At 44.6% G+C, this 24,202-nt stretch overlaps 1 protein-coding gene across 2 annotated transcripts in view; it reads right to left on the bottom strand.

Moving 5' to 3' along the window:
* Positions 1-24,202, bottom strand: part of mib1 (E3 ubiquitin-protein ligase mind bomb 1) — a 592,519-nt gene that overhangs the window by 563,254 nt on the left and 5,063 nt on the right. For both annotated transcript variants that reach the window (XM_075668982.1, XM_075668983.1), the window contains exons 3-12: positions 21,630-21,864; positions 17,929-17,995; positions 15,023-15,153; positions 13,118-13,194; positions 10,348-10,549; positions 9,234-9,378; positions 5,896-6,029; positions 3,668-3,775; positions 2,897-3,094; positions 1,458-1,609 (exon numbers count right to left, since the gene is read on the bottom strand). In XM_075668982.1, the coding sequence (XP_075525097.1) occupies positions 1,458-1,609; positions 2,897-3,094; positions 3,668-3,775; positions 5,896-6,029; positions 9,234-9,378; positions 10,348-10,549; positions 13,118-13,194; positions 15,023-15,153; positions 17,929-17,995; positions 21,630-21,864 (1,449 nt within the window). The remainder of the gene's footprint in view (positions 1-1,457; positions 1,610-2,896; positions 3,095-3,667; positions 3,776-5,895; positions 6,030-9,233; positions 9,379-10,347; positions 10,550-13,117; positions 13,195-15,022; positions 15,154-17,928; positions 17,996-21,629; positions 21,865-24,202) is intronic.

Genomic DNA, 24,202 nt, shown 5'->3' on the forward strand with positions numbered 1-24,202 from the left:
GTGTAAATATGCGTAGAGTCACGGTAGTTCTCGTACAAATATAGTAGCGTGAGCTGTCTAAGGGCTGGTGATGACAGATCAGCTTTTTTTTAGATGCCAGGCATTGCGAGGTTGATTTTTGGCTGAGCGAGGCACCATGGAGGGATCGAAGGTCTCGCAGCGGGAGTGAAACAAGCTGGCAATGATTCATCATATGCAGTTATCGTTTGGCTGAAAGATGTGTGTGGCCTGTCCACTGGTTGAAATCTGGGAGAATTGGCAAGTATGCATATGGTATAAACTCTCAAGTCTCTAATTCTGCAAATAAGCAGCCATTACAGCTTTCTATATGTTCCTCCTTCTACTGACAAACTGATTTATTTGGATCTAACTAGCAACGTTCGCAACCATTTTTTCACTGTCTTCCTCACAAACAACAAATTGTTAAATGATTGAAGGATGACAAGGACTATTATTTTTAATTGTGTAGCTTTTTTCTTGCCTCTGCAATGGTCACTGTTATCATTCTATCACTCTCACACATTGTGCACGAGATACTCAGTTTTCGTAAACTCATAGACATTGTCACCACTTTGACACCGTCAAACCAGATTGTTTGCCTGCTATGAATGGTGTAGCACATTCCCAAACCTAGGTTAGCACCACCAACCGTTCTCTATAAAGCAAGATGATGTGCACATATATCAATCAATGGATGCAAGAAGCATCCTTTACCTCGTTGACCCCTGATAGGGCTTGATGCTATCCCTGTCATTTCAGAATTGCCTTGCTTTCAGGGAAAAAGACCACCCGATAAATGGTTTCATTCTTCCAAGCAACCCCTTCTACTTGTGCACCATGACTACCCCGCGACAAAGTCAGTCAGTAGCAAGATCAAATTATGCCTGCACTTAGCCACAGACCAGATGGTGGCTGGCTGTCTTCCTCATTGCTTTTTCATCGCTGGAACAAGAGAGAAGGCAAATGCGCAACACAAACCGTAGCCATGGCCTAGTGGCTAAAGCTACAGCCTTGGCTGCGGGAGATGGTTCATTCGAAACCCGCTGCCAGACACCCATTGGTAAAGATGGGTCCACGTGTCCCCTGACCTAGCACTTGGTTTTCTTCAGGGGCATTGCAGCGAAACAACAATTGCAAACCCACATCCGTCTTTTGGAAGGCTTAGCAATGCCAGTTTCAAACAACCTTCAGACGTTAATGGTAGTTTTTGTACATAATTTTTCACATGCTACCTTCAGTATCACATTAAACGAGTGCAAGACAAGTTGAACCCCCACAGAAACATCACTTCACAGTCAATATGACCAAACGTGAAATCCCGAGTTTGCCCAGAGCAGTCTCGTGCTGGGAAAGCTGTCTGGCAAGCGATAAAGAAAACTAGCGACAATGTGTTCCTCGTCGAGTGTCATCTGCAAAAGAAGAAAAGCGAGGGCAGGCAGAAGAAATGCTGCACAGACCTTGGGTTGCCTCGGAGCGCCGCGTGGTGAAGGGCGTTGAAGCCATTGTTGTTGGTGAGCGTGATGTCCGCGTTGTGGTCTAGGAGGAGGGTAAGCATGTCGTCCCGCTTCTTGCTGATGGCATCGTGGAGCGGTGTGTCCCCCTCGCAGTCCTGAAGATAACAGAGCAAGCCAGTTTTCTTCTAAGCCTTTCTTTCTACAACTGTGTCTAATCTCGTAATCTCTGTCTGAAGAGCACTGGAATGCCCACACCTTCAGGAGTTATACACTGATACATACACAAGTGATCTATCACCTTCTGAGATATAATGGAACCCCGTTGATACATTCCTTGCTGTTGTGTTTTCCCGGCTGCTATGTTGTATTTTCGTGGTCCCAACCTAAATCCCATCGACTCCTATGTACTATGTTCGCCATACTGTAAAGTTCCTGCATCTTACGTTGCATTGGAAAGTGGCCGCCACATAAATATAACTGCGCAGGGAGAAAACTGGTTCTCGCATGTTGTATCAAGTGACAATTTGTTGAAACAAGTGACCAATTCATTGCAACAAGATACCAGTTCATTGCAACAAACGACGCGAAGTTTACAATAAACAAACAAAGCTGCATAAACACTGGGCAAAAGCATGCATAGAGCAGTTGGCGAAACATCTGAAAAAGTGCACGTCGATTAAAACCTACCGGGAACTACGCACACTGGGCCAATTCTGCCAAGTACAGGACAACATTTACTTTGGGGCCTGCAAGGGACTTATTTGTATTTCACAATTGCCGGTTCACTTTAGTCAGCTTCAGCACAGCAGAGCCATGTTATGCGGTGAAGCATACACAAAATATTGTGATAGGGGCCAGTGTCACGGAACACCGTATGTGTCCCTTAAATAGACGTGCAAACATCTGCCATTCCTGGTCACAGTATGAGCACAGAGACATCTCAATAAATGCACTGGCAGCCACTCAGACTGTTTCTGACGTGCTGTGACGATTTGCACCCTTCTTCAGAGTTACATTTTCCCGGCTGGTATGTGTTCTTTTTTCCACGGTCCCTTTAAAAACGTATGGGTGGGGTTTTACTGCATTGCTTCTAGGGCGTATGCTGTGCTTAAGTTTTCCTTCAATGATCGACCATGACCTAATGATGAACCTTTTTCTTTATTTCTTTAACTGCTGCTACGCTGAACGATCGAGCAGTCAGTGTGTGAAAGTCAACAGCCACACAAATCGAACTGGTATTGCCACAGCTGGTGAAGAAGAATGACGCCTACAAGAAGAAGATTGTGTGCCAGTTTCTTCATTCTGCAAGCTACCAACAAAGCACAGTGCTGCAATTCTTTGGAGATGTAATTCGGCGTCTTACACTCCATGCACTGTCCGTATTCATTAAAAACGTTCCAACTTGCTCAGAGCCCGCTAAAAAGAAATGCTCCCCGGCTCACCTGCAGACTCGGGTGGCAGCCCAGGTCTAGCAAGGTCTTGACGACGCCCATGTGGCCCTTGTTCACTGCAATGTGCAGGGGAGTCTGGCGACGCTTGTTGCGCGCATTCAGGTCAGCGCCGGCACGAGCTAAAAGCTCCATCACGCTCGGCTCGTCTCCAAAGGCGGTGTGGTGCACGGCACGGTCGCCATCTTTGTCCTGTCGCAAGGTACGGCAAAGGACACAGCGCAACACACGGTGAAGAGGCTGCACACAGCCACCGCAACGTGGCACCACCGTAAATTAAGCCACTGCTTACTGTCACATACTAGGCGCCGCACTGACGTGCATTACACAAGGTCATGGGCAGTTTGGGAAAGTGCCCTGCAACACTCTGAGCAACGATGGGTGTGAATTAAGCACTGGGAAAACTCCAATCCAAATTTATTTAAAAACTGGATGTTTCGGACCCCCGACTGGCTCCTTCATTAGGGGCACGATGGCAGGAGGCGTAGCAGTGCTTATACGCGTTTGTGATGCTGAGACAGGCATGCGACGACCTCGCGTGGTCCTTGGGAAATAAGACAGCAGTGAGAGCGCCCAACAAGCGATTAATGTTCCCCCGGCATTTTCCGGATGTAGCACACTTACTTACTAAAGAACACTTGCTTTAAATTGAGGACCAGAAAATGGAAGTTTCTTGTTTGGAATGAAATAGCTTAGTGTAAACAGAGACACTGTAAAATGAGGAATGAACACGGTGCTCGTTCAGAACATGAACGAACGACTCACCTCAATCTCAACATCAGCGCTATGGCGCAGGAGGATCTTGACCACCTCCACATGACCATTCTGGCTGGCAGCCTGGAGGGCGGTATGACTCGCAAACACCCCGTTCACCTGGATATTGCAAAAGCAAGGTGACACGAGTCAGCTGCAGTTTTAAAGGGTTCCTTTTCTTCTTCTTCTCTTCAGAATGACCATTCTGTCAGGTCATGTTTGAGAAAGCATTTCAGCACACAAGAAGAAAAGGCCAAGAAGTATGACAAGGTGCCGCCATTAAGTTCATGGAATCAAAAAACAACCAATAACATTGAAGCTACCACTGCTTGACTATGAAGAAGTATCTCTAAGCTGTGTCCAGCGCTAAGCACGATAATTATCTTGCAATCTTTAACATGAGCAGCCTGGATTAGCTTCCGGTGTCCTGCGTAGTAGCTGCCACAGCAGTCTAACGAAATAGACCAATCACAGCCTGACAAAATTTCTTGACGGCTCGGAAGTCCTGTTCACACACAATAATATACTAGTCTACACTGGTAAACATCTAGTAAAACAGGTTGCAAAAGTGTATTTCCCTACTTTACAGCAATAAATAGCAATAAAGCATCAACAGTAGTTAGCAGTAGCAGGAAGCTTTAGCTTGAAAGCTCCTGTCTAACTACATGGAGGTGAAGAAATTGCTCTTCTGGCATCCACTGCACTAACTTTTATGAGGTTTGTTGCATTCTAAAACAAAAGTTATAATCTAGTGATCGTAGGAGGTGGATATTTATTAAGACCTTCAGTATTTTTTTAAATATTGATGAAACTCACAACACCATAAAAATATTGGTTGACAAGGCAGCACAGTCCAACAGCAAACCAGCCAGTATCAAAATGTTGTGTTACTGATACCAACACACCCGAACCATAAATGATGCGTGAATGTGTGCCAATCCGTCAGCAGCAAAAGTTGAGCAAGCACACGTTGCTAAATTCAGAAGTGGCTCTCAGCATCAAGAACTTCCAAACTGATTCTCGCTCGCATGTTCCAAACTCTCCCCAAAAGCACGAATTAAAGGTGTTCAGCGTGACCAAAGTGGGCATGCATACTTCACAGTGACGAGTCTTGCATGACACTGCAATGTGGGTCTCTTGCAGCCTGCCGAAGTACGAAAGTGGCGTGCGATACCTTCATTAAATCCAAAATGCAATAAAAAATTTCTTCTCTAAGTCAATAAGTTGTGGAATTGAATGGGGAAGATATGGAGTGGGGCAGGATTCATTCTCACCACACTTGGAATTCTAAACTGCTGTTCGTGGAACCCCTGGATTACAGTGATCTTCGATGCCAATGAAAACAGCTTGTCATTATTGCAGTTTCGTTTTCGCACTGGACTTTAACGCGTATAATTTTTTGGTCAAGCTTTTTTACAAGAGAAGTGCCTGTCAGAAACGAGGAAGTACAGCAGCTGGTGTGGTGGGATTAGGAAACTTGCAAGCACAGGATGCTGTCAGTTGACACAAAAGAGGGGCGAGGTAGTGGTGTGCAAATACTGAATACCGTATTCACTCACACAATGAACGCACTTTTTTCCATAAAGATTTGCACAATGTAGGGGTGTGCATTCATTATAAGGCGAAAAATTTTGAGCAGTTTTGATGGTACGATTTGGCATCCAATACAACATTAGATGTCGAGTTGTACCGTGCGTCTTATACTTTTGTCACGTGCTAGGCGTTCGACTGGCGCTATGGCACGGCCAAACACCTCGGATCCAGCTGTTGTTCCGGTGCATCGGACCTTATATTGTACTGTGTGTCGCCTACTTCATGGCAGAAAGTTCGGGGTGCCACCACTGTGCAAGAAAATCAGGCCTAATGGTGAGAGCGGTGTGGCTGTGACGAAAATTTGCCACTGGCCAACGTGGCAACAGGCTGCAAGCCATCGCGGAGCGATTGCCGCAAGCACCAGGAATCCCACGTATGGCGTAAATTGAATATGGGCTAAATCGTAGCGCAAACAACCAACCTCCGATCTGCACGCCTTCCAATAGCTGATCGGCCTGACCATCACACATGCTTTAACGCTTCCCAAAGCGCACGCTACTTTTGTTGCCTTTCCCAAGGGACATCAAATGAAGTTCAGCAATGTCGACAGCTAGGCAAGTTGGTGACCAATCATCTTAACATGTGAAGCAGCGCACGCCAAATGAAAGTGGTAAAACAGCAGGGGCCAAATGAGAAGCACAACTCACGTTGGCTTCAGGGTGCTTCAGAATTTCTTCGCACTTCTGAGCGTCGCCGTTGGCCGCCGCCTTAACCAGTTCCTCGTTCACATCTCCGGAGACGTGGTTCTCGAACAGCTTCTTGAGCAAAGCGCTCAGGCGTTCTGCCAAAAGGCCACGTAAAAAAAGAAATGGGAAAAAGGGCATGAAGAGTTGTTTGCTGGAGCATCCCTTGTGCATAAACATTAATCAAATGACATGTATTCAATATGGTGCTAACCATGACACAAATCACCGCACATGTAACACTAAAAGGAATTGCTGACGTGACAGACTTATCAGGAATGGACATACCACACGTTACTTTGAATGGCCGTCTCAAATTATAAAGGTTAATTATTTATATTTTGTTAATAAGTGCATAATAAATATTTCTAAAATTATGATGTTCGGTCATGCTTACCGCCATTCTTTTATTTTTTCCCTTTTCTTAAATACAGTAGAACCTCGTTCTTACGTTCTGGAAAAAGAATGCTCAAAAAGAAACACTAACCAGAAAAACATACCATCTGAAGGCTCCAAAAATATTAGCAGACTGGACAGCAGTTCACATCTACATAGTGCGAAACGTGTGAATCGTTGCAGCACGAGAGCCCAAAGTACACGAAGCTGGTTGCGTCTGAGCAGCCCAAGACACCGGAGCCTGAGCTATTGTGCTTGCGGCTTGAGCAAGCTTACGTTTGCGCTTTTCGAATTCGTCGACGGTCATCAGCTTCTTCCAGCGGGACATTTTGGCGGGAAGTTTTGACATGCCCGCTCAGCGCGAATCGTTGCAGCGCTAGACACCAACGCACCTCAAACTGCTGGGTCTCGAGAAGCCCAAGACACGCATTGTCAGTTTTTTATTGCATAGTGTAAAGCAATGAACAGGGCTAGTTGGTGGACATTTGTGGCTGCATTGCGCTTAGTGTTAAACTGACAGAAGTACTAAAGAATGAACATAGAAAGAACAAAAAGTAGACGTACTTGGCACAAACTACCAACTCATACTAATACTGCTAGAGAAGATGCTTATATAGACCGTTTTTTCGTAGGCGCCGCCATATTGTGAATGCAGTGGCGCCGCCTATGAGCAGCGCCATACTGGCTTGGGTGAAAGCGGTCTTTTGCATGGCAGGTATACGCTCGGCGGTAGGTTCTGGCGTTTGTTTTCGCGGTCGTGCGGTCTGTTTAGTATGACGTGCGTCTTCTACATGGTAAATGGTTCTGTGAGACGTGCTGAAGTGGTTTAAGGCGTAATCGCCGGAATTTCTGCTGGCGTTGAGGTGGACGGAACACGCAGCGCGATGTGTGCACGCCTACAACCAGCCTCGCAGATCAGTTGTGTATTTCTGAATGTTCCAATCACTAATGTGACCTTATTGTAGCATTATCCTCTATTGTGGTAGGTGCTGGACTACATATATATTTGTTCTATATACCGCATGGTCCAAGCATACGGCATCAGCGGTTATATATTTATAAACGTTGGGCGGCGTGATTATGCGAGGTCCTATTGCGGCGTTAGCCCGTTTTCTCTTGCTTTTTTGAGAAAAAGGATGATAACCGAATTTTTTTTTTCGGTTGTGTTCGTTCCATTCTCTACGACGCACTCACACGTATTACGGAAATTTTGTCTTCAAAAATAGGCATCGCATTCTTTTTATGCGATCCCTCTCATATATTATGGCTGTATGCAGGCCAAAAAGGCAATGCCGAAGCGCACAGCTTACATATGTATCGTGCCGGTTCACCAACCGCAGTGATCGCTGTGTTGAGCAGAGCCATCGGCCTCATGCAGGAAGGATAGCGTAGACATATGGTAATTTGAAGGCTGCTTGGCTTGAAATGCGCGAGAACGATGCCGGTGCATCACAAATATTTGATAGCGCCTGTCGCTTAGATGTTTCGTGGTTGCCTTAGGTTGGCCGTGCACGAGCATGCGCTCTTATGTTTTAGTCCCTATGCCAAGCGATCAGATAATGAGCAGATTTACCATTTCATGCTAGTAATACAGAGACGCCGTTTCTCTTCGTTGAATTAAAACCGTTAAATGCAAAAGACTTCACAACTCACAGACACACCGCGGCTAACAATGAGCATCGTGTGTTTGCGCCCCCAAGAGATATTTCCGCGTACTGTAGTTACCGATACACCGAAAGGCTTCCCCGACGACCTTATATGAACGGAAATGGCTTAAATTTCAGTAAGTACCATCTAAAACATCTCCAAATCGTTCCGCAGCACGCGACAGCAATACTTTCAAGCAGCGCCGCGCCGAATCGCCCAAGCCAGAGAGGAAGAAAGGCCCCCCGCGCGCCGTATTCTCCTCGCTTGATGAAACGGTGTATACACAGCGATTGTGGAGGATATGAAATATAAGATATGACAAGGCAATGACATGTGATGATGCTGTGGGCCGGAACAGCGGCATTCACTTGCACCCGTTGGCCCTGGCAAACTCAATCGCGGCTTCGACGAACGTGATAAACAGAGTGCTTACGCATTTCTCTTTCTCTCTCTTTTTTCCTTTTTTTTTTCTATCGCAAGTGTGTTTGCAAGAGTATATAAGCATGTTCTCTAACAGTATTAAACAAATTGGTAGTTTGCGTCAGTGTAATATTGAGCGCAGTACAATCGTGAGCATGAGACACTGACGAGAAACTAAAACAAAATCGAGCTAGGGGGTGTTCTAGTAATGTTGCTGGTGGATGACGTCGGAGTACGGTGCCAGCAGAGCGAAACATATCGCACATTTCGCGCCGCATGCTGTACGCTTCCAACAGCACTATGCCACATACACTGTGAAACAGATAGGCAAAGATGCCTTTCACAATAGGGTTGGCAGCAATAGCTATGAGTGAGGCATACGACAACCCATGAGGAGATTTCCTAAAACCCGAAGAGGAAGCTAAGTTAAGTGCCTGCCGACATTTTCACATGACGCAGGTGGACGAGTACTGCAGGGAAGCCGCTGTCGCGTGAGCCTACTGCTCTCGATCGTGCGTGCCTCGTGCCTTTTTCTTGTTCCCATTAAAACACCTTAGTGGCTGAAGAATGTATCATATGATTGCAGTTTGACGATGTATTGAACATTGGTGCCTAAAGATTGTGTTTTCCGGGAACGTACTAACCGCTAAAGAAAACAGCGTAACTGTATTTGGTCATTTTTTGTGTTCTCAACTGCAAATGTTGGAGCCAGGAAATAGTTCAAAATGGTATCATATTAACGAGGTTCTAATGTGCTACCGAAGTTTTCGTGTACAAGCCTCTGTAAGAGAAAGGTAAAACACACTGCCATTCATATTAAACATGACAAACACACTCACCACCACTGGACACGCCGGCAACAGCACCGTCTGATGACATCTTTGTGACAGCGAGAGGGTTGTAAGTCCAAGACGTGCCGCAGACCTCGACTTTGAGGTCATTGTCATGGTAAATCTGCTGGACTCTGCCTATCTTGCCCAGGGTCTAGAAAAGAAAGGACAGACGAAGAAGCAAGAAAAAGGGTCAATAAGACCACAGCACATAGCCACTGGCGCAATAGTATTGCCAACACTCAAGTGTTCAAAGTCAGAACTGTATCCAAAATTTCTTGATTGTTGTCATCAATTCTATAAAGAAAGAGGCAGGCCTAATAAAATATAGCGCTCTGTATTAAATGTGAATGATGACAAGCAATTACTCTGGAATGTATAGTTAGACACGTATGAATAGACAACGGACTTGACTTGAGGGATTAGATTTGACGACTGACAACCATGCTCACCGCTGTCATTGCGATTGTAACATTACTTGGCTTTGTAACGTTACTTGGCTGGTTCCCCCAATTAACAGTTAGATTCTAAAGTCACACTTCTGGCACTCCTTCTGGTTTTTCACCATCACTAAAACACGACAATATGGAAGGACACACTGAGGGCTTAAAGAACACACAGGCATTACACTCCCAGGTAATTGGATTGGATCGGATTGGATTATTTGTGCCTGCAGTTGGGCGCTCGTGCGCCCCGATGAGGGCCGATGTCATGTACGAAGTCGCCGTTACTCGGTAAGGCTTTACGGCGATGAAGGTGAAGCTGTGAGGGCCGTGCTTCTACACCCACATCATTCCACCAAGAGGTATGGCCGAGGCTGGTACAGCTTTTAATTCTTGCAACCTTGAGTAGCTCGTCCACTTCTACGATGGAGATCCCAATTACAACGGCATACATGCACATAACCTGCTCCATCTCCTATGACAACTACTTGTCACAGAAGTTCATGGACCCCTAGGTAAGCCAAGAGGCAGGTCAGCAGATGACACGCCGGCACCAGAAGGTGCAGACACTATTTCGCCCTTGACAGATGCATAAAACGAGTGACAATCACACACGCACCAGAATTTAAAGCAGCATAACTGAAAACAGTGTTCACAGCGACCATGTCATCCAAACTCACAGGAGCCATTGCCTCCGCCCACTCTCCATGACCCCTCTGGAGGATCTTGATGCGCTCGAGGTCACTGCAGATCTGCACCAGGTCCCCGACAGCAAACTGCTGCGATGAGGCCGAGTCCCCCGCACCACTGCCGCTTGCCGACGATGTCGATGCAGTGGGTGCAGTATTGACACGAGTTAGCACAGCTGGGTTGAACGTCCACCTGATGGCAACAACGAAACAAGCTTTAAGGCTAGGCTACTTCCTATAAGCAAAAGCACGCTCTACTTCCTCAAGCAATAAGGGAACACGCAAGCTGCTTTCGAAAGGCCCATGGTGGCGAAACACACATGACTTACATAAAAGTGCTCAATGAGACTAAATTTTTTACAGGAAATCTGCTAGTTTACGTATCAACATGCCAAGTTCAAATCAGCCGATAACAAGTAATCACTGCTTAAAAAGCAATCCATCATTCCCTCTCATATTACTTCTTGCTGTAGAATCATCCAGGAAAAGATTTCTGGCAGAATGCATCCTTTGGGGATGTTCATGATGGTTATTGCAATTAGCATTCAAGTGGTGGAGGGAAATTGGCTACTGGGGGGACTGGTGTGCAGGTGGGTGGATGATGGATGAGAGCACAATCGGGTGCGTATCACCATTGTTTTCTTGCCACGTGTTCTGGTTTGAGAGAACCGAAAGAGCCACCAGTGAAACGGGTCACTTGTGATCTGTGCCTCTGGACATGTTCCGCCATCTAGCAGCATGCTCGCGAAGTCCCTTTGCATTTGCACGACCTCCGAAATTTCACAGGTGGCACTCTGGTGCATGCTAACACTGATAACTGATCCCTCGTTGCGCAGCCCGTGACTGTGGCTGAGCAGATACAGCCTCAGGCTGCTGCACCCGGGCGCCCAGTTGCAATACTGAGCAGTACCAAAGTTTCTCCAAGTCTTTTTTTTTTATTATTATTAGAAAGACTGCTGGAGCAAAGGAGCTAGAAACACGACCCCAAACACAAAGTGGGGGAAATGGGCTAAGAATGCTAACCGGATTAATAGATTAGCACAGTGAATCACAACTGGAACAGCAGTACTCTACTGCACGGCACTGCTACTCATGAGCACGCAGATCACTAGAGTGCCAGGATTTATGCGGCATAGGGTGGGCCAACAGCTGTCCCTAAAGCATGTACTTAAAGAGGCTGTAGCTACAGTAAAGTATCACTGCACCCTGCATAACCGTGTGCGTGAGTTTTCCAAATCTCAGCATAACTGACCCAGCACGTCCCCCCGCCCCAAAAGATTGAAAGGTGCAAACAGTCAGACAATCTCGCTATCAACATGTTCATCAACCGCATCATGAAATAGCAGAATTTTTCCACTGCATTCACGGGTAACATGCACGAATCTTTGCTTTGAATGACAGTATACTGCTCACGGAATGAAACACGCCAAGTGAGGGCCAATGTGCATACTTTCATTTCAATCTGCAGCTTGTGTGACATCAGCATAACTGAACATATGGGGTGCCACACTTTAAAGTTTCCCAGTGATATTTTATACCATAAGCAAATGTTGTTTGCATGATAGACTTCAGAACAGCTTGTCCCATGTTAATGGCTTTTGCATGAAGTAGTAGAAAACTGAACATGTGTTTTCTTGCTTGGGCCCAAACTTTCATTATTTCAATCCTAAAGTTGGCCTTCACCAAATAATTACGACATGGCCAGTCAGTGCGATATGCCTGACCCCTATGGCAACTCCTATGGTAACCCCAATAGTGACATTTTTAGTGACGGCATCTGTCTCGGCGGCGCTTAGGGGCAGTGAATGTGTTGAACCCATGTTGTCTCCCGTTGAAAATGCCTATTTTCAGCGTGCCCTGGAAGATTTTCCAGCAGTAACCCTAGCTCACAATGTCCGATTACGGTATTTACCAGACTCTGACACGTGCATATCTTTCCTTTTTTTTTCTTTGAAATTGGGTCGAAAATTTCCTGTGCAGTACAATCGGACACGATATCAAAACCGCTTTTGAGGCATTCGCATGCTTTACCGCATAACACGGTGTATTGCGGCGAAGTTGACTTTTTAAAATAATATGCAGCAACATTTATTATAGGAAACCGGCTGTCATTCTGCAACACACTTAAACCCTTGCCTATTTTTTTATTCCTAACATACCAGGTGCACATTAGATTTCTACTTTGTTTAGGAGCTTTAATGTAATTTCTAACAAATTTTTCAACTTAATACACACAGAAAGTGGTCCCACATTTGATTCGGGGATATTTTAGAATTGGGAAAATATTGCCAATTGAATAAACAGTGGGTTTTGGCATTCTTTTTTGCATCTTGTTTAATTCAACCTGCTGGATAATTCTATCAATTTCATCGGTCCCATCAGGGTCAAATTAATGTTAGTCAACTGTATTTCAAGACAATCAATCGAATAAATGAATGGATGAATAATGAGAATGAGTACAATAGAAAGTGCAGTTACATTCTTAGGAATGCTCTACGCCTTACCAAGTGACAACACAACTTCACATGGTGTTGCATGTTGCTCTCTGTAGCAGATATTAAACAGCATGCTGACTAAGCACCAAACACGTTGGTGGTGTTACAATTAAGGAACACTTAAGCACAACAATAACTTTATTCTTGGTAGAATTGCTGAATAATGAACATAAGAAAGTGTGGCAAAGTAAAAAAAGAAGAAACTGAAGAGCGATTCAAGACGGCATTATCGGATTAACAAACACAAGCTCCACCTCGCTTCGTACCTGTTTGCACTTGGATAGGAGACCACTATGTCGTGGTCTTCATCAACTCCAATCACTGTGCCTGTTGTTCCAAGACACTGCAAAAAGGAAATGAAAAGACAAATGCATTAACAACAACAATAATAAAAGAACAGAAGATTTTATCAACAGAGCTTGTTCTTAACCAAGTGTCTCATGACCATGGACTTGACTGTTGCAGCTCAAGAGCTTTGCTAGGGACCCTAAAGAGAAAAACAATTTTAGCTGTATCTGTAAATTACCATTCTACAACATCAAAAGAGCAACCCTTATACCGTTAGTTAGAAGCTTGGTAAGCCAGAAAAGTCGCACAAACAGAAGATGGGTGGCAATACCACCTTCAAGCTTCCCCACCAAGTCGTCGCAATATCATAGATTTTGATGGCTTCCGTTCCAGCTTAGTCAACTGCTCCCTAATGAAAAAATGGACTATGTTTGCTTATAAAAGGGTCAAAGACTGAACTTGGCAAGTTTCAAGAGCTTTCAGTGAGCCACAAAGGCCCAAGTATGAGAACATACGGTGACATACACGATGCTACGCTGGCATAGCGTCACTGGTGTTTCAGAGCTTTAAAATGCAAGAAAATAGAACTTCAGTCTTCATGTTCTCTTCCAGTAATCGACATATTATCGTGAAATTAACAAAAATGGAGCTTTGAAAGAATACTTTGCCAGCCTAAACTAATTAAGTGTTTTTTTCTAGCATCCCTTCAAAGGATCCCGACACAAAATTTTAATGCGAGTGGCCAGCATGAGTCAATTCCTGCGCATGCACTGATGCCTGCCGCAATGTACCAAAGTAAGGTGCTTCCCCAAACATCAATTTATGCACTGCAGAGCCAGCCAGATTTGAGAACCAATATGTTCATGTGACAACACAGAGAAGACTGCAAAACACCATGTATAAGTCTGTGTAGTTATTTCACTATCACACTTGCAAGAACACATTTAAGACACAACTGAAATCCTTCTCAAGCAATCTTCCTGAAGTTTGAGAACAAATAAGCAATATGTTTGAGTGTTTGAGCCGTTCACTAGCCCTTGCGATAGATGAAAAGTCATACATTTTCGACGTTTAAAAAAAAAAGTTATATTTTGGGATTTGTGACAGAACCACGATCTGATTATGAGACATGCCATAGTGGGGAACTCTGGATTAATTACAATTGCCTGGGGTGCTTTAATGTGCACACTTATATTGAAGCATGTAAGCGTTTTTGCCTTTCGCCCCCATCCCAATGTGGGCGCCACAGTTGAAATTGAATCTGGGACCTTGAGCTCAGCAGCACAATGCAATAGCTACTGGGACAGCCACATGTTTAACCACACACACAAATACGCTGTCACAACATTGCATTTCATACACAGGCCACAGCACCAAGTGGGAGCTGCATTTCAGTGGTATTTTGTGAAGCTAGTGAGTAGTAAGAGCCAGTTATAATTGATTCACTCTTACGCTGATGACCTATCAATCCAAACAAAACATGAGGTTCACAAGAAAATCGAGACTTGATGTGAGCGACAGTGGTCGAATGAGAAACGTCTCAGCTGGGGGGCCAAGCATTGGCCCATAGAAATTTATGGTCACTGGCTGGGACCTTCAGCTGGGTTCAAACTAACTGGAAAATCCAGTTAACTGGAGTTGAATTAACGAAAGATTGAGTGAAGAAAAATCAGATTTGCAGAAGACTGCTGTACTGTCACTTTCAGCACGCCCTCGATGAATGAGCAAGCAGACAGGATAGTCATTGCTCCAAAGGAGAATCGCACTGGCCGTCATATCATGTTGAACAGAAGGCGACACTGAAAGTGTTCGACCGACAATACAGCCCCAGAACAGCCATGACCTGAAGGCCTTGTGACAACGTTGGTACATGTTCCACGCACCTCGTACATTCCATCTGTCCACCCGCCGTGGCCGTGCTGAAGTGATTGAACAATTTCTAAATCCAGATCTACGTTCACTTGGTCACCCACTTGGAAGCCCACGCCTCCTGAACGACCGGGGCCTTGTTCTCCTGTGAGTGAAAAATTAAAAACAAAAGGATGAAGGTCGAAGAAAAAGGAGAAGAAAGAAAGAAGTGATAATTCCTATTGACATACGAATAGTCTTAATGCAGAGTCACGTGAGGAAAACAGCACACAGTACAACGATACTATACTTCTACCACAAGTACACTTCTGGCACAGCTGTTCTGCAACACGTTGGTTGCACACTATGCATACCCGAATACTCATCCTGAAGACAGACCCACTCCAATAAACAGTTACCAAGTTCATTCAGACGTTACAAATGTTAGTTAGAACTATTAGTGTACATTGTGTACTGACGTGAAAGACGAAGTCACCGACAGCGCCTACAGTGTGCCAGTAGGCGACGGCAGATACAATAGTGAGCCCACTCGTGCACCCGCTTAAGCGATGATTATAGAGTCCCTGAACATGGTCTGCAGCTTTGTTGAGTGTAGCAGTCGTGATTATGATGCTGCGCATGATAATAAAGCTAACGGTCACGACCCTTGGTGCTGGGAACTACCGTACCGAGCAATCCCACATCGACGATTACTTCAACTAGTTCTGCAACACGAAAAATAAATGCGACGTGCTTGTATCACGCAGTTTCACCCTTGTTTTTTCGAGTCTCCTTTTTATTCTTCTTTGCAGGTAAATCGAAAATCCACTTAGTTTGAAGAGTTTTCATGGTCCCACAGACTTCAACTTAACAAGGTGTTACTGTATCTGGGAAAACATACGATCTGAAGCCACTAAAAAAATGTTACAGTCTTGCCTGACCAAAAGGCAAATCACTGATAGCAAAAGCAGTGTACTGTACTAGTACACAAAGTAAGGCTTGTAGTTTTATGGGCAGTATAAGGTGCACTAAACGTCTTATTAACTAAATTGCACTGTCATTCATCCAAAGGCCTACATGAACATAGTTCACTCCATGGTCACGAGCACTTACGGTCACAATGGTGGCATGATAAAGAGCACCGAGAGTGGTGAGCACGCATGCACGTCCAAGGCAAATGTTCCGTGCCACCCCCTGCTTCAAATTTCAACTGCGCCACGTCTCAAATCAGATCATGTGACCTCAAACACTGAGCACACTGGAAGACGGCGCATATTGAAGCAGCAAGCTTGGTGACACTTGGACACGAATAAACATTATCGTTTCGAGTCATTGCTCATGCCTGTCATCTCCTCTTGTCCTCTTCAAATGTGCTGTTTCTACATCTATCTACAGCATTCAGGTATAGTCTAGCAGTTGGTGCATGTTAAGGCCTTTTCTGTTTCTTTTTTGGTCAAAGCATGTTTCCTGTTCTTCCCTTCTTGCACTCATAGTTTTTAATGCCTACTTCTTTCTTAGCAGGGGAATAATTTACAACTCACCAAAGTTTCAATAACCTTCTAAAGCATGTAAAGCCTGAAAAGAAAGCAGCACATACAAATATAATATATACAATGTATCGTGTTTGCTTACATATAACGGTATCGAACTAGTACAAGTACCCTAGGGTGACCAGTGACACCTGGATCTAAATATCAAATACACGACTACAGGACAATCATAAAGCAGTCTGATTTAACATCAAAAGCTGTAGTCAGTGGATGCATAACTCAATAATTGCACTGAACTGAAACTTCCAACGCAACAAGTAAAACAGAATTAACTTAAGGGTGTGAAGCACTGCAACTCAAACGGGTAAAGCTAGCTCTTAACTCATAGCAAAATGTTACACAATAGAACCTCGCTGGCTTCATCCCATTATCTATGATTTCCCAGAGCCAGCGCTTGCAATTGAAAGCATTAAAGGTGACCAATATGGTTAAGCTTTTCTACCACTCGATACGCTCCAGTAAAATGCTATCCTTCGGCAGCAACATTCACTACATTGCCAAACTGCGACTGTATGATACGTTTTCCAGCTGCTAGATCCCATTTGAACAAGAAAAGGCACGAGGCATGCGCGACCCTGACCAGTAGCCTCCTGCCTTAGCAGCAGCTCCCTCGAAATACTCACTCACCCCTGTCAGGCGAAAATGCAAGCGCACACTCAGTCTCCTATTCCGGTACCAGCAAACTCTCCTACCGAGCTGTCACGTGCCGCATTCACAGCTATCACCGCCAATCCTATTGCGATAAGCATCTTCACAGCGGATGGTGTGTAGCTTATATATATAGAGTGCTGTTATAAGTGTACTGCACATTTTTTTATAGGTGATAACTCAAATGCACCACCGTTCCCTGCTGCAGGGGGTGTGAAGCTAGCGCTATGTTTCCCTCTGGTGGCATCGTATTCTGGTGTTGCCCACAAGGTCAAACTTATTTTGGTTTCCCAATGCCATCTTGAAACACTACACAACAAAAAAGGAAACAATGCACATCATGGGTCACTCTGACCCCCATCAGCTCGACGTATGTTGGCATCTCACACCGCAACGATTCACACAGAGTGGGCATGTCAAAACTTTTTGCCAAAATGCCCCGCTCAAAGAAGCTGTGAAAACAACACTACGTGTCTCAGGCTCAACCAGCCAGGCGTGCGTGAGCACCTCGTGCTACAATGAATCACATTACGTAGATGGCCACTACACTTGACTCTTAAATTTTTTAGTGACTTCGGATCGTACGTGTCCCCAGTTGGCATGCTATTTCTCACATTTTTTTTTTCCATAGATTATTGACAAGTTTCTATTGTAAATGGAATTCTTTCAACAAATACAACCAGCACAAGAGCACTACTTCACAGAGCAGATTGCAGTGATCCCCCAAAACATGAACAAATTACCTAAGAGGGGTAGATGGTCCCTGTAGACTGTGCCACCCTTTGCGTCATTCACAACTTTGAGGTCAGCCTGAAAGCAAGAAGAAGCAAGAGCCCTGTGTGAAATGACTGGCATTTGCTGATGCTCAACAACTCATAAACCCAGGGGCTGCAAGTAACGTAACTTTTACTTTGCCACTAACTCAACATACTGGTGCTTAATGTTACGAAAAACTCATCATGTGAACTAACTTGACAAGCAAGTGGTACAAGTGCTCGAAGGATTTAAGCACGAGTTGGTAGTTCTCCTGTATTTATCACTTGGGAAGTGCAGGCGTCGTGAAAGCTCTCGTTAGCAGACGACATGGCACAGCGTTAGTTGATTCATGATGCACGAGGGCAAGGGTCTCCCAGGTGACGATGATTGATTGAGTGACTGATTGTTTGACTCAAGTGACAGGGCTTACCATACCACAGCAAAACCTCAGCTATCAGGTAAACTGTTATGGAGGGCCCTGAATTAATTTCGATCACCATGGATTCTTAGACATTCACATAAGTGAAAGTGCACGATCTAAGCTATCATACGTAGCTAACAGATAATGAGACTGACAAAAGTCATAGCAGGACATAACTGAATTTTTCTGATTGATAAGTAGAAACCATAATAAGAAAAAACTAAACAAAAGTGGATGACAACTTGTCGCCGGTAGGAGCTGAACCCACCACCTCCGCATGATGCATGCAATGTTCTACCAAATAAGCTGCGGCAGCGCCATCCCATCCCCTTTCTTAGGTAGTACCGTTAAACCTTGATACAACGAAGTCAGTAAAATAAGCAATTTGCTTCGTTATACCAAAATTTCATGATGTGGAAATATGACCTGTTATGCCAAATATGTAAAGTCACGAATGTATGTCGCCTGCAGCGGCACGACGACATCATGTAAAGCGCCGGCAGCAAAGAGCGAATGCTTCATCTGCATCTCGCTTCAGCACGTCTCCAAAACTCGGTATTACCCAACATCCAGCACTCAACGGGCGGGAAGATAGCGCACGTGTTGCCACACCATTTCAACACGCCCACTCTTTGCACACACGGTAGATTACCTCAAGAATGGGTCGCACTGGCTGCATATGCACTCTGCCCCGCTGACAGCCATGCGGAGCCACAGCGGCACTAAAAAAGGAGACGCACGGCAACCTGCCCCCCCCCCCCCCCTTGCTTGACCGCATTACGGAGAACTCGCTCTCCTCTCCCCCATTTTCCCTTGCTCGCATGGGAAGATAGTGCTAATTAAACTACCCCAACCCTCGCAAGTGAAAGTTTACCCTCGTAAGCTCTCACTCGCACCCTCAGCATACAGTGTGCAGGGCATGATAGAGTCTTATCACACTTGGACTTTATACGGAACACAACCTTGCTCCCTTTTAATGGTCACTCTTGATCGCAGGGCACAATTTGAGAGGTGCCTTCCCAAGCAGCCGCTCGTAATTCAACCGCTTGAGCAGCTGCACCTGCAGAAGTTTCCATTGATTGTCTCGGTATTCCTTCGCAGCACCAGTGAAATTTCATTATATTGAACTTGTGTACAAAGGCGCTTCATTATATTGAGTATCAAAATACACGGAAAAGAAGTTATAAAAATTTCAAGGTTTAACTGTATTTGCACATGTGCAGCAAATCTTGGTTTGGGAATGTAAGCCAGCACCTGTCCCAGCCATGGCGGCGGATGGGGAACATTGCTTCAACTGCAGGCGTCGGGTAGTACGTGAACGTGTGCTTCAACTACTAGCAGCAGGGTACCTTCGTCTGCTTTCATTTTCCTTTTCCTTACTGATTCTACATTTCAGTTTAAAAATGTGGCTAATTTCCCCTATGGTTTTCATTGGCCTCATTGTCCGACAGCTTCCCATGGTAGCTACTAGCAAGAAGTCAAGCCGCTAGGTTTCCCCCGATTCTTGTTGTCCAAGTTCCAGGAGGGATATTTGCATTCCGCGTTCACTGGGACATGGCCGCTGCAGTTGGGAATTGAAGCCGCAGCCTCGCGCTTGGCAGCAAAATATCACAGGCGCAGAGACGCCCACAATGAATTGGACATTTCCACGCATCATATTACTTTGTGTTGGATTCTGTTTACACCAGATTATCACTGTTGTTGAGTTATCACTACTACTACAGTATCCAAAATTTCACGAACGTTGCTGCCACTTTCACAGTAAAAGAGAAACATTCGATCAGATTGAGCATGCAAAGCAATTAGTGTTGTGCATTCTCGAATGCATGCCTTCACCAGTGATAACTCTAATGTACAGTGGTACATGAGTATTCAAGGCAGAAAGCTGGGCTAGTTGGTGGTTATTCGTATAAAGGGACATTGTGCTAGCGCGTAAAAAAGGGCACAGACAGGAACATGAAAAAAGACACGCCGAACGCTAGACATCCACTGGCTTTATTCTCAGGAGTACACAAATATATATGCAAAAAGACACGTGCTACACCATCAATTCCTGAAGCGCATGCGCAATGGCACCTTATTGTGCAAGAATTTTATTTCTTTTGCCATCAAAAGATACGTTAGGTTAGGTACGTTAGCACACCTAACGTATCTTCGACGGCAAAAGAAATAAAATTCTTGCACAATAAGGTGCCATTGCGCATGCCCTTCAGGGATTGATGGTGTAGCACTTGTCTCTTTGCATATATATTTGTGTACTCCTGAGAATAAAGCCAGTGAATGTCTAGCGTTCGGTGTGTCTTTTTTCATGTTCCTGTCCGTGTCCTTTTTAACGCGCTAGTGCAATGTCCCCTTATACGTACATGAGTAAATGGCAGGCATGCTTCGTCCACTGCTTCAGATTCAACAACAGACGACGGTGCCCACCACTATCATTGCAATTTGAGCGCTATTTGTCGTTCTCAGCACAAGTTCACCTCAGTAAAGTGCCTCTCTGATTTGACTACACTTTCCAAACCATTTCTCGGAGTTCCAAGCGTGGTGCTGCCGGACTTTGCATCATGCAAGTACAGCGCTGCCTCTAAATGCCTCATGGGCTCGCAAACCGAGCAGAAAAGCGTAGAAGCAGATGAGCACTGTCGTCTGCTCATTTGCTCATAAACAGGCAGCTACCAACATGGAGTTTTTTTTTTTTTTCGTTCTCACAATAATCAATATTGTGACAGCGCCAAACTGTGGTTTTGAAATGGTGGCCGGACACTAGTCTTTTTCATCAGCAAAACGCGCCCCCAGAGAAATCAACACGATCAAAAGCAATTTAGCGTATTAGAAGTCTTTACTAACATGCCCCACAACCACTGAGGCATGGAGGTTGCACCTCACATCCTTATGCCTACTACATTAACCATTGTAACCAAAGCGGGAGACACTTGCCCTTGTGCACTGTGAATCAACTAGCACTGTGCCATGTCATCTGCTAACAAGAGCTTTCACGACGCCTGCACTTCCCAAGTGATGAGTACAGGAGAGCCACGAACTCATGCTTTGCATGATTCTCATGTCTTTGCATAATGTCAAATCGAAGAACACAGTCCAGGCAGCCTTCACCACACTGTCAAATCAAGGACAAAAGTGCTGAACTCCCTGAACTAGCGCAGAAAGTGCAGAAAAATCGAAGGGACCCTATAAAGTTTGATTCCTAATTTGACACTTCTGGCAGCGTTGCTGGTTGTTCCCTATCGCTACAAAGCGACGATGTTCACGCACCATGCCTTCAAAGCCGACGCGATAGAGGTTCTTGGCCCCGTTGTCCCACACCACGTAAGCGGCGCTACGTGGACTAGCTGCACTCCAGTCCTGGATTTCGGTGACCTTTCCCCGGCGCCCATTACCGCCGTCCTGATCCTCCCACTGCCAGTCGACGCCTCGGACGACTCTCGCTCCGGGGAACATGCCGCGGACTCCCATCTTCTTGCTCTTACGACGAGGCTCCATAAGTGCCCTGCGAGCAAATGCACCGCATGAGTTAGAGGACATCGAATTATGGGGCACAACGTCCCCAAAAAACATGCGGGCTATGAAAGAAGCTATGGTGGAGAGCTCCGCAATAACAACTGCGATACATTCCGCAGCAGTCTAGCTAGTTATTTTGCTAATAAAGGTTCATGGATACCTTGCATCATCCACCATAGCTTCTTTTTCACAGAACTATGTGATACCTCTCTCAATTAATTGCATGTGCCCTTCAGACACTGTGTGAACAAATGTGCACTCAAAGCTAGTGCATCAAAACCAAGAGCACTCATGAATGATATTAAAAAGAAGCCACATACATCTTGAAACACTTTTGATTGGACCAGCGCTACAAGTTTTAATGACATGTGTTAAGTGTTCTAGTGAATTGAGTTAGAAGGAGGTGGGGTGGCTGCTCTCGATCTAGGAATGCGATATCTAGAGGATTCGACACTGCCATTGTTGTTCACAATGTCTTACATCAGACACTTCTTTCAAGCGGCTGGATGAGTGCTTTCAAGGTATACGAGATGTGAAATAATTGACATTCTAATAAATTACTTTCCTGCAGAATGTTCTCACGTGGAATCCACATTCTGCAAACTTGACAAAACTCTCCAGAGAATTGGAAATTCCTAATCTCTTCTGCAGTTGTACAGTTGTCATGATTCTCAATATGCACGAAATCAGGTGAAATTAGATACTCAATAGAAAGCATTAACTAGCACCTGAAGGGTATATGCGTGTTTCTAAGTTTTTTTTTTCTTTTTTCTTGTCATAGTATAATGGGAAAAAAAAAAACATTTTTTACAAAGATGTGCCAGCGTTATTGTACGTCAATCTGGCTCTCTTGCTGCGAACGTGCATGCTTGATATAATGCATTTATTGCAATCATTATTATTATTCACACTTTGATAAGTGCACTATCTTTGACAGTGTTGTATCTTTTCTTTTCTTTCAATATAAGTCAGACTAGTAGCACTTTATGGACTGCGCCCCTTGCACGATGCCTCCACTGAAGCTTATAAAGGTATTCCTTAAATAAGTAAATCAATTAATTAATTGACAAATAAACAAATAGTCCTCCTAATTCGCAAGTGCGCCTTCATGCATTGCACTACTGTCGAACTAATGGTGGCACCACAGATGGTTCAAATGAAAAAAAGAAAGAGCCAGCTGCATGCGCCGAGGCTTGTCTCTTACACATGGTTTCCTCACTCAACCCATATGCACAATTTCTATCTCGCAAGACAAGCCAAACTGCACTCATACGCACCAACTGCAAAATCAACTAAGCCACCATCAGCTTCGAAAGCTGCCCCACGGGAAAGTTATCTTTGTAATCATAAAAAGGGCCAGTGTCAACAATCTGGATTTTGCTAGCGTTCGTTTAAATTAAATAAGCACACCAGCGGTTTTGCATTCCACTGTCATTGGAATCTGGCTGCCGTTGCGTGGGATCGAACCCTGGCCTTATCTGAAATGCTGGAATTTTAAATAAACATCAAACTTCAAACAGCTTTTTTTTAGCAGTCTCTGGTGAATTTTACGTGATTTGGCAAATAGCTATTGTTTTTACAAACAATGTTAAACACTAAGTATCAGTGCCTAGTCGTGAAAATGCCGAGGAATTGGAATAAAATATATATCATGGTGCTATCGCTTCCTTTACTGTGTTATAAATCATGCTGACATATTCTTCTTGAAATCTATGTACAGTTATATTTTTTTTATTGTTGGTTTGTTTTGGTGCTAATTATGTGCGATGTTATTATTACATCCATTTTTTTCATTTTTACCTGCTGTATTCTTTTCTTATGTTTGTACGGCTGCGCTGGATTTACTAGCTGCATAAATTACTAATGTAACTCCCTTATTAACAGGAGGCTCCCACCTTGGCAGTAATATTTAATTTTGGACCTAAAATAACCCATAAGAAGTTTTAGTTAAATTTGTGTGTTTTACGTGCCAGAACCACGATCTGATTAATAGGCATGTACGGTGTAGTGGGAGACTCCAGATTACTTTTCACCCCCTGGGGCTCTTTTAGGCATACAGTAAACATAACCGACTTTAGAAGAAGAGCTCGTCGCAGCGACCATACATTGAAATGGGCAACCACAACAATGCCGTCATATTGCTACTCAGTGAAACTACACAGGCACAGATGACAAGCTGTGATTCAGAGCAGACAGGCAATCAGCGCGATCCTGAGTCTCCCTCAGTATGGTGGCGCCATCTATTTCTGGCACCTGCAGGCCCAGCCTTTTCACACCCCTCACGTTTTTCATCTAAACTTTATAAATAGCCATTGGACATTTATCAA

The sequence above is a fragment of the Dermacentor variabilis genome, chromosome 9, assembly GCF_050947875.1.
Source record: "Dermacentor variabilis isolate Ectoservices chromosome 9, ASM5094787v1, whole genome shotgun sequence".
Taxonomy (NCBI): Eukaryota; Metazoa; Arthropoda; class Arachnida; order Ixodida; family Ixodidae; genus Dermacentor; species Dermacentor variabilis.